This window comes from Archocentrus centrarchus, chromosome 12 (genome assembly GCF_007364275.1).
Source record: "Archocentrus centrarchus isolate MPI-CPG fArcCen1 chromosome 12, fArcCen1, whole genome shotgun sequence".
Taxonomy (NCBI): domain Eukaryota; kingdom Metazoa; phylum Chordata; class Actinopteri; order Cichliformes; family Cichlidae; genus Archocentrus; species Archocentrus centrarchus.
The window spans coordinates 21,273,052-21,284,371 of NC_044357.1; the positions used below are offsets into that span (position 1 = coordinate 21,273,052).

At 40.5% G+C, this 11,320-nt stretch overlaps 1 protein-coding gene across 2 annotated transcripts in view; it reads left to right on the top strand.

Annotated features, from left to right (window-relative positions):
- stxbp1a (syntaxin binding protein 1a) overlaps positions 1–11,001 on the top strand; it is a 35,340-nt gene extending 24,339 nt beyond the window's left edge. Inside the window, exons 16-20 of one of the 2 annotated variants that reach the window (XM_030742188.1) lie at positions 420–521; positions 978–1,063; positions 2,345–2,499; positions 3,687–3,844; positions 9,406–9,538. In XM_030742188.1, coding sequence (XP_030598048.1) covers positions 420–521; positions 978–1,063; positions 2,345–2,499; positions 3,687–3,796 — 453 coding nt within the window. In that variant the 3' untranslated portion in view covers positions 3,797–3,844; positions 9,406–9,538. Of the gene's footprint in view, positions 1–419; positions 522–977; positions 1,064–2,344; positions 2,500–3,686; positions 3,845–9,405 lie in introns of both variants that reach the window. The other variant, XM_030742189.1, reaches the window with a different exon arrangement.
- The last annotated feature ends 319 nt before the right edge of the window (positions 11,002–11,320 follow it).

The following is an 11,320-nucleotide window of genomic DNA, read 5'->3' on the forward strand; positions in this document are numbered from 1 at the left end:
CTTGGCTGTGTGCAGTGCCACTGAGAGCGGAAATTCTTGATGTGGTTGTGAGCACAGAAGTTCCACTTATTTGTTGTTTAAACAAGGTTATTAGGTTATTTCTATAAGATTAAGATTATTTTGACCTGTGAATCATGCAAAGCTTCTCTAATAGAGTCCAAGAATAAAAAGATTGAGCTGGAAATGAGAATAATGTTTCAGTCTTAATCTTCTAGTGCCTTAAAAGCATAAGAATGAGCCACCTTGGAGATCTGTTCACATCATCTCTGACTGAAAATGAAAGACTACTTGCGTGTTTATGCAAGTAGCATATCAGCATATAGCAGATCAGTTTGTCTCGTGTTTACTGAGGGCTCCAGCTGAACATCCTTTATTTCTACACTTTTTCTGTCTTCCACATCTCTCCTTTCTTTTATCAGTCCACCCTCCGCAGAGGGAAGAAGGTCGACAGGAAGGAGCGCGTGAGCGAGCAGACCTATCAGCTGTCCCGCTGGACACCGCTGATCAAGGACATCATGGAGGTGTGTTTATAGGCACTTTTTTTGTGCTGTTTTAACAACATAAGAGAACCATATTCAACTCGCTGTCTGGTAGGTGCATTGGGGCTTCTTTGTGTGCCAATCTCAAAAACATCTCTACTTTAGATGCTTTTCTTTTCCCCTCAAGTAATTCTAAAGGAAATATCCAAAAAAGCTGTTATTTATTTTTGACTTTACAAACACCCACAACAGCCTCAGTCAAACATCAGCTTTTCCTGCCTAGTTGTCATCTTCTATATTTAGCCCCTTCATTTGTGCAAAGCTAATTCTGTAATGGACCTCCTCAGTCGAAGTTGCTAAGAGATGTGAATCCCCCTATTTCAAGTGTGTGTGTGTGTGTGTGTGTGTGTGTGTGTGTGTGTGTGTGTGTGTGTGTGTGTGTGTGGGAGAGAGAGAGGGAGGATATTGCTGACAAGGATCTGTTTTGTTCTCCTGCAGGATGCTATTGACGATAAGCTGGATACCAAGCATTACCCTTACATCTCCACCCGCTCCTCCGCCTCCTTCAGTACCACTGCTGTCAGGTACCCACACATGAATGCATTTTCACACTGCATAGCATTTTATTTTTTGCTTGTAGCTTTTTAAATTACAAAGAGAGAAATGGTGGTATGGTATCAGTATTAATTTAGGAAGGGAGATAAGTCTGACGGGACTGAGGAGAAATAAGAAGAGGGGTTTGCGGACTGGCAGGTTAGTGAGCTACATATAGTCTTTATATGCTTTAACATCATATTGAAGAAACGACCACAGACAGTAATATCTTGCTATTACTTTCTGATTTTGGATTTTTTTTCACTGCATTGCATTCATAGAAAATGGTATAAAATTAGCAGCATTTCCTTATAAGGAAAAGCTGCTAATTTTATACCAACAGTCTGTGTGGCGTGTATCGATTCAGCATTACATCCTCTCCTGCCTTATTTACTGTCCCTCCCCAACAGTTGCGCACACACACACACACACCCAGCATGGAGTGTCTTGTTAGGATGCATGCAGGTTGTTGGTACTGTAGAAAGAATCAGATAAAACCTGCTATGTTTGGGCATAGTCTTCATCTCAGCTTATTTGATTTCTGTTGGCTATAATTTAGTGTTTTTATATTAAAGATGTGTGATATAATGTAGGATACTCACAGTAACAAAGCCACTCATAAAAGATCACCTGTCTCTGCAGCTCGCTCCCTCCCTTTAGCTCTAAAACTTCAACTCTTTGTATTTTTCTAGACACTAACAGAATGCTCTCATTGTGTTCTTTTTAGTCTAGTCAGGTTCCTCCCTCCAGTGGAAAATCTCTAAAATGTCACCTTTATGGCATGAGATGGCACACAGGAACAGGTAGCACATGGCTGGTGAACAGAAATGAGCACATAGCTGCTTTAAAAAAAAAAGAAAGAAAAGAAAGCGAGGAAGACCCAAGCTCAAGTTTGTTTATCCTGGAAAAACTCTAAGATTTTTTTTGTAACTCCAAAAACAAAACAGAGTAAAATACCTGAAACTGGGCAGTGCTAGAGAATTTGAGAGTTTGTTTCTACGAGGAGAACATTGGGTTCCCATGCTTTTTGGAGAGCACCATCTGTGCATATGACCTTCTGATTATTAAAAAAAGAAAGGAGGACAAACTAAACAATGTTTAGTTTGTCCTCCTTGAATGAACTGACTTAATATCCAGATGTAGGATTTGTCATGAAACATTTGTACAGAGGATTTCAAGGAATGATTATTCCATTGACCTGAATGGGGATTAAAAAAATTAATAAAAAAAGGCCTACACAATTACATGACTCGTGTTTTCCTTCATGACAGTGCTCGGTATGGCCACTGGCACAAGAACAAGACACCTGGAGAGTACCGCACTGGGCCACGTGTCATGGTCTTCATCATCGGCGGCGTTTCCTTCAGCGAAATGCGCTGCGCCTATGAGGTCACGCAGGCCAATGGGAAGTGGGAAGCCATCATTGGTGAGTAGTGTTGCAGAAGGTGCTACAGAACGCAGGAAAAACACGAGGCTTGGTGTGTAGGCTGTGGGCATGGCTACTTAAAGACACAGCCACCACCTTACAAACAGAGTGAGTGTGTCTCTGAGTGGACATGATTTAGTGGAAGCTGAGAAAAGCTGCGTCCTGATTTAGAGGCTCCATGTTTTAAGATTAAAGAGGCTGGACGAGAAGCTGCAGATTCAGTCTGTGATCTCTGAAGGGCGCGGGAGGCTTCTCAGTGAGGACGTGGCTAAAAAAAATTGAAGATGGGCAGGTGGAGAAACATGAAGGGAGTCAACAAGCGGAAGTGAGCTCCTGATGTACAGTAGAAGAATGCATAAAACGAAAAGCTACAATCATGTTATGATACATTTAAAATTAAAAGAATCAATTTTTCTTAAAGTATACGGGGAAATCAGACTTTGAGAGTTTATAATAGACGAATAAAAGCAGTTTTCTGAATTCTGAATATTTGGGGCTTCATTGCAATGTTTTTGCCTTGAATATTACACAATAAATTTTAAATTTTTTTTTAACCCTTTTAATTTCTAAAATTCCATTTTATTTCTAAATTTTCCAAATGGAACCCATTTCAACACACACACACACACACACACACACACACACACACACACACACACACACACACACACACACACACACACACACACACACACAGAGGACGTCAAACATCCCACGTTACACATTAGTGCCACAGCTCTTTTTTTAAAGGGTGCAATTATAGATAGCAGGTAGCCTATTGTGTGCAATGTGTTGTGTTAAAATAGCCCTCTGTGTCATGCTCCTGTGTACTGTTTATTTGATGTCTTAAAGCTTCGCCGGCCAGTCTGTGTTATAATGTTACGTTAACAGAAAGTGTCTTTTGTTGTGCTCTGCTTCTGCTGTTGTCTTTAAAAACAACTGTTGTCTTTAAATTGCAGCCACGCCATGTCTTTCTCTGTGTCTGTGCGTCCCAGTTTGTGTTTGTGCAACTAGGTGTGTGTGTGTGTGTGTGTGTCTCTCTGGGTGGGTGGGTGTGTGTGTGTGCTCTGTATGACAGTTTGCTTGTTTTTGACCCTTTTGTTTTCTGGAGAGCGCGTGTGGAGGAGGGGAGGGGGCATGGCATGTGCTGTGAGACGAGTGGTGAAGCCACTTCTGTTCCTCCACAGGTTCCACCCACATGCTCACCCCCACCAAATTCTTAAAGGACCTGCAGCACCCCGACTTCCGAGAGTCCACTAGGGTGTCCTTTGAGGACCCTGACCCCTCAGCCGAGTGAGGCAGAGACAGATTGGGAGGGAGGGAGAGAGAAATCACACAGAAAAAAGTAAAGGCAGCCGTGCAAAGAAGCCCTTTCTGAACCTTCACAGCACAAGGGCTTTCTTCCTTGTTCCTTCTTCTTTGAACACTCAGTACTGTTTTATGTAACTCCACCCTCCTCCTCCCCAAGTTCCTCAGGGATGGATGCCCCCGACATTTCCTCACTGCATGGACCGCTCCATCAGACTTCACTCCCTGTGCATCAGTAACTCAACCATGACTCCATCACGTGTTTCAGGCTCAAACCATATGTCCAAACAGGTGTATTCTCAGGAAGTCACTAAGTGTAGGGTTCATGTGGACTGCAGACTTCATGGGCTAAATTACCCACAAATCCAGTGCAATAAACATATGATTCAACTATTTCAAGTAACACAAGATTTGTTGGAGCAGTCTTTAGCTCAAAAAGTTGATGCAATGTGTGCACATTGCAGTTCCTACATCCGAAGTCTGTGCTGATTAGCGGCCATGCCTGAGGAGGTCGTGAACCCATCCCTGCTGCCTCCTCCCACCATCTCTGCAGGGTGGATTAAATCGCCCCTTGATGGCCACCCAAAGGCCCTTTTGATCTTGTTTAAAACTCACTCCAGATTTAATCTGCCCCAACATCTTTATCAGTTATTACAGTTTATTTTCTGTTATTTTCCCTTTACATTAAAAAAAAAAAAAAAAAAAAATCACCTTTATTTGTTACCCCCCACCCCCAAGGACAGGCACTTGAGTTGAGTTGTTGGGTTTCAAAGAAGCACTTTATAAGTTCTTGTGTTTTTCCCCCTTGTGCATATTTTTCTTTGTTTTGACTGCTAGTCCTTTGACTTTGTCCACTCAGCCCACCATCACATGCTCACGTGGCTCATGACCTGTCTGCAGAGGGTACTGGATATTAAGAGAATATCATCATGATGATACAGTCAGAGAAAACGGGAAATCAAGCAGCCAAAAACAATTTCATATAAATTCATATGAATATTTGCCTTCGGTATTACAGCCATCACGACCCCTCTTTGCAGACAGTCTGAGAATGTTGCATTGTTCCACCTGATATGCTTTAGCAACCCACATGAAAAAGAAATAGATGCCAAATAACCATTATTACTCCCCCTCTCTAGGTGACTATCCATTTCTTCAGAAAAATCATCCTTCATCTTAGTATTCAGCACATCACCTTTTTCATGCAGGAATATATAAATTAGTAACTGAGAATACTCTCAAAGTAGCTCCTGTTAGACAGCAGCACACTTACCTGGACCTGAGGTCCAGATCTGCATCAAAATAATCACACTGATGGATAAATTAGTGACTGAAAAGTCTTTGCTTTTGTGTCTTCTATTGATTGCTCAAAAGGAAACCTGTTACCTAAATGTGTGGAGAACCAAACAATGAATTTAAGACTCTGTAAAATTAGCAAAATCTATGACTAAGGTGTGATTTATACAGTAAATTCCTCCATAACGGTATGAGAGACTTATAAATTCATACAGAAAATTATTACTTCAAGTTATTGCTGCTAAAGGTGGTTCTACAAGCTATTGAATCACGAGGTGTACCTCACAGGACTGCAGAGCAGTGTTAATTTCGTTGACGAAATATTTTCCTCATAGTTTTCGTCAACGACCCTTTTTTTCATGACGATAACGAGACGATAACTAAATAAAAACTACCTAAAAGGATAAAAACAATAACGAAATGAATTGACACTTTAGTTAATGAATGAAAACGAGATGAAAATGCTTGGCGGGGACGAAATCCAATCAGAATTTATTTAATTTTGTGAAAGGACGGAAGAAGTTAGGAAAACATTTAATCAAACGCACAATTTGCTCTAAACCCGGGAAGAACAAACTAGCCTGTAATTTGTCGTTACTTCCAATATAACTAAGTTATGTAAACAATGTCAGCAGATAGAAAGAGAAGAGCTGATGTATGGACACATTTGTTCTTTGACGTTGTGACAAACAAAACGATGTGTAAACCTTGTAGGGCGACAATCTCGGGTAAAAACACGACAAATCTTAAAAGACATCTGCAAACCAGTCACCCAGATCTCCATGCAAAGGTCAGCATTTTAATGGTGTTTAATGATCAGAAGCAATCAAAAGGTGTGGTGATTGGCCAAGTTTTTATCAGGCATGTTTTTTTTTTTTTTAATCGGTGCAGTCGTGTGCCTTTTTCTTACACTTTGTATTGAAAAAAGGGTTCTTGAAAGAAACTAAACAATTTCCCTTTGACAAAGGGTTAAAAGGAAAACATTTTATGCTTTAACTGTTAATAAAAAGACAAAATTCCTTTAAGCACCAAAAAACATGCCTCCATGGCAGACGTAATGTTTTTCTATAAATGTCTGACTGGTTATCTCTAATTAATTAGTAAAGTGTTAATATATAATGCAACCAGTAAAGATTATTAGACTAGAATACTGTAGTCTGAACATCCATCTCACGCATGACTAATCTGCTAAAGCGATATCATTTAGAAACCAACTTTAAGGTATTCTCAGTAAGCTCTCAGAGCTCTCGCCATGAGCAGTATGACGCCTCCCTCCCTGCTTACTGCTGCATTCAAAGCTTCCTGATCAAAAATGGCCGTTAAACAAATCTTTGTTTTTGCAGTGCTGTTTTGGTGCAAACCCAGTCATATACCAGTATTTTGTGGTGTTGGAGAGCAACATCACAGTGTTGTTTCTGGGGCTAAAAAGTCTCACCAAGCTGTGTGTTTGGGGAACAGAGAGAAGCAGGCGAGGCCAGTTCGACATTCCACTCTGACCCCAACTTTAACCCACACTAAACCCCCACTCACGATCTCCGACTCCTGCAACCACCGTATCACCTTAATAACCCAATATGAAATGGGCTTGCCTCTTTCTCTTCTGTTTTTCCCCCTTTTTTTTTTTTTTTTGCCTTCAGCTACTTCCACTTCACATCCCCACGTTGGATCAGGTTTAACATTTAGGTAATTGTGTTTGAGGCAAAGATGCTAAACGAGCCAAACTGGAAGAAACATGCAGCTTTGCAACAGAAACAAACCAATGTAGGTCGATGTTGAACAGGTGTCTGGAGTAAATCAAATTCAATATCTTCACGATCAGGAATTAAGGCAGCAGTAAGTGTTTGCTTTACTCCAGACCTGCACCTTGCAAGTTTTATAATGTCTGAAATGTGTCTTCAGCTGTCCATTCCTGTGTCATTAGGTTTACTGACTTTAGCATTTCCATTCATATTTAAACTTGACAACAGACTCAAATCGCTGGATTTGGATTTCAAGACTTGACTTCTTAAAGTATTCTTAGCTTTTTCAGCTGTCTGCATGCCCTTTAAGTAAAGGTCAATACAGTCTTGCACATTTTTGGTGGTTGTGCATATTGAGGTTTCTCACATGACATCATACGCTCGAGAGTTGTCTGCCATATTGGATGTGACACAACAGTGGATTGCTAGCGAAACGTGTATCCTCCAGCTGGTTGGCAGTGGTTCCTGGAGGTTGCAGGCTCTCGCTGTGACATCGGTTGCAAAGAAGGTGCTGCACCAAAAACCTTGGTTGCCAGCAGATTGCTGCAGCCACTTGTAGTCTTTGAAGTTTGTCTGCAAATACTCGCTGAGTAGTAGTACAACCTGACCAAGTGCAACGCAAACTTAAAATAGAGGTTTGTCTTCAAACTGCAGCCAACATTTTTCATATGGTGCAACTTTTACTTTGAAGCCACCCTCCATTTTTAGGTTGCACCGTACTTTTCACAGTTTCACTGAGAGTAAGTAGGCCAGTGTTTGCAGACAAGTCTGTCACTTCTGCTGAAACTACGACCACAGTAATTTGCCAATGCCCAAAGCAATGCCAAGGTGGTTTTTGTCAGCTGGTTGGGGAATGCAGTTTTTCCCCCTTAGTGACAGGGGATTGCCAGGGGATCACTGACTAGTCTGTAGGCCTGTGTGACTAAGGCTTTAGTAATCATTTTCCCTGTGACTATCAACCTCCAGCAGCCACTTGCAACTTTTTGGGGAAAATTCATTTATCTACTCACAAACAATGGTTGCTGGATGGTCGCGGACCAGTGTGTCTGGGGCCTCATTCACTTGGTCCCGCATTGCCACCATGATTGTCACATCCAAAATGGCGGACAAGTTAACATCGCGTGGGTAGTGGTCACGTGTCTGCAGAACCTCAATACAGATTTGGTGTTGCAGGTTTTCAGCTAGCCCACCACCTGCTTTAAGCTAATAGAATCATAATAGTTGTGTGGCGCCATCTCTGATCTATGTGCTCCCATTGTGTTCAGCTGCATGTGATTTAACACTGCCTAATAACTTGGTATCCGACTGTATGTTTGTGGAGTGAGAGTGTATTAGTGTAAAGTAGTACATTACATGCTCCTGCACAAGCTAACAAAAATCCCACAAATTAAAGGGGACCTATTGTGATCAATCCCACTCCATCTTCATTCTTGGACTACACAAGTGCAGGTTCATGTAATTTACAGTTAAAAAAAAGTCTTTGTATGTTATACTGGTCCTATTTAGAGCACCCCCCCCCCCAAATCCATTTAAAGGATCCACCAGCAGGATAAATGGCGGCTCAGATAGACTACAACTGTTAAGCTAGTGAGCCTAATATTAGCCTAATGTTACCATTAACTGCGTTTCCAAATACAAAAACAAAATGGTAACAACCCTGTTATTTCAGTCATCAATACAAGACAGTCATTTCAGTGATATAATGTTACCTACAGCTTGAAGTTATGGCCCCTCAATTTTGCCCTTAATAGATAAAAATCCAGCGTCATAATGGAATTTCCACTATTAACTTTATTTCACAACCAAAAAAAAAAAAAAATCCCTTTATGTAGAGGTGCAGTGCTCAGAAAACAGCTCTTTCTGTGACCATACTAGGAAATCCCCACATCAGCTACATCCAAGATAAAAACTGAGCAGTGTGAAGCACGGGGATTAGCTGTCCAGTATTTGAAAGTTTGGCCATGTCCACAACTGTAACAGTATATGTATTTATATATATGACGGAAAATAAGGAAAAGCAAAATAGGTCCACTTTAATGTGTAAGACTTCTTATACCCAGAGAGGTTCTAGGAGATTCTGAAAATACCAGTATGCAAAATTTGAATCTGCAAAACAAAAGTGGCTTAAGTATTTTGCAATACAGTGTAACATAACCTTTAATTCATTCATTTTCTGATTTACGTGAAGTGGCTGTAACGCTTTAATTTCCCTTTTGCGATTACGATCTGTGGTGCAGTGAAGAGTAGAAAGCATCAAATTTGAAGGGTGAAAGAACAGAAACACCCAGAAGCACTTAAACTTCCACTTGAGTACAGTGAAAATACCTCCCACCCTAACATTGTTTTAAACTCTAATACATAACCCATTTTTACCTGCTGACTAACAGATTCTAATTCCATAACTTGACAATCTATCCTTACATCCAACATTACGTAAGGCTGTCCTCATCTAAAACGTAGGCATTCATAGCAAGAGCTGAAAACACATTTTTCATCAGTTGCCTTGGAGTCGTGCAGATCTAACGCGCTGTGTTTGTGTTTCTATGCGTGTGCGTGTCTCCAGGATCGACCCACATCTTCACTCCCACCAGCCTGCTGGAGCAGCTCAAGGCCATGAACAAACCAGATGAGGAAGTGACGAGCTAAAAATCCTCCACTCAGTTTCTCTCCTTTTAACCTTACCCCCACCCACCCACCCGTCCCACCCCATAGCATCCCCAACCAAATCCTACCCATTAACTGTGTATGCATCTTGCTTGAGAAGAAAAAAAAATTTAGACAATTAAAAAAAAAAAATGTTATATCAAAGAATAAAATTGTTGCAAGTATTCTCATGTTTTACAATGGATGCAACAAAATAAACTTATTTAAAATGGATTAAATATCAGAAAAGGCCATTTAAAAGGGAAATGACCAAAATGTAATATTGTATGCTATGAAACCTACTAGGTTGTGTAAAAGGTAGATATTTTCTCGTTTGTTCCTTTTGGTTACCTCCATGGTGTGAATTTAACTGTAAGCAGGTAGAGGAGGGATGTGCAGCCTGAGGGTTTCATATTGTAAAAATGCATCAGTCGCCATACTCGCTCTCTCTCGGCTCTGTCCTACCCACCCTTTCCTTACCCATTTGAGATGTTCGTGTTCAGTAGCATGCTTGGACTTGTGTGGACCGTTACTGTTTGTATCCAGTGTGGATGTTCTGAGAGCCGCATGTAAATGTTGTGGTTGAATACGCCACTGAAAAACCTCGTTTTTGAGCATCAGAAAGAATAAAAGATGCACTCGGTAACTTTTTAAACTATTTAAGACTGATTTGATAACTCGAGAGACCATCTCACTGGCCACTTCATTAGGTATACATTTTCAACTGTCCAGTCACATGGCAGCGGATTGATGCATTTAGGCATGACAATAGGAAATTGGAAAAATGTTGCTTTGTCTATGACACAAATGTCCAAGCAAGGCTGAACTAATGAAGTGGTCGCTGAGTTTGTATGCTCAAGTAAACTTGGTCCTATATACTGAGTTCACAGGCTGGCAGTGCTGCAGAAGTGGTTATTGGTAGTGTTTGGGGATGTTTTAATGGTGAGTTTTTGACACTAAAGCAAGATGATGGTTTAGAGTATTCATTTTAAGAGCTTGGTTAGTCTGTTAAAAGCCAGAACCATCCCTCCTCCGGCTGCCGAGACTCAAGTATTTTCTTTCCACAGTCTTTTTCCTTTCCTCCGCAGAGACGTTACGTTTTAATGTCAAAAAGGCCGTTGCTTGCTGATATTTAATAAATAATCCTCAAAAAGGGCCAGTTGTATTTCAGTATTGTATCCTGTCAGATTAAGTCTTATCATCGGTTAGTAATGATGTTTAATTGGGCCATGCACTGAGTAGTGTTGTGTATAATGCCATATGTTGCTGTTTTAGCGTCTCACTGTTGAATGGTGACTTTTCTGACTGTGAAGTAGTGATAACTTTTCCTTTTAAAAGAAAAAAAAAAACATGCCAACGTGAAGCCGCCGTGTTTGTGGTGTTTTAGCTGTAGCTGTTTAGTGATCCACTGGGAAAAAGAAGTAAGATCTATATTTTCTTTGTCTGTTTTCCTCCTCTGGTGCAATGTAAAACCCTCCAATGGTGAAATGGCTTTGCAAGTTAAAAAAAACAAGAACCCTGAAACCCCTCGCCACTTTTCTGTCCTCCCTCTTTTGCCTCTTTCCTGGCCAAACAGTTGTATATTGCACTCTGATGCGTTTTCTGTGATGCAAACGCTTGTTTATTTTTTTCTATTATAATTTGCTGTTGTATAGGGTTTACACTGTCAAATCAATTGAGTTATATCAAAATTATTTATCAGAGAAGATAATATTGAAACAGTAGTCTGTCCTAAAAAAAAAAACGTTTAACTTATTGGGATTGTATGTTTGCGAGTGTTGAAGCACAAACAATACTTCCATGTGTACCTAATATGTACTAAGGTTATCTAATAA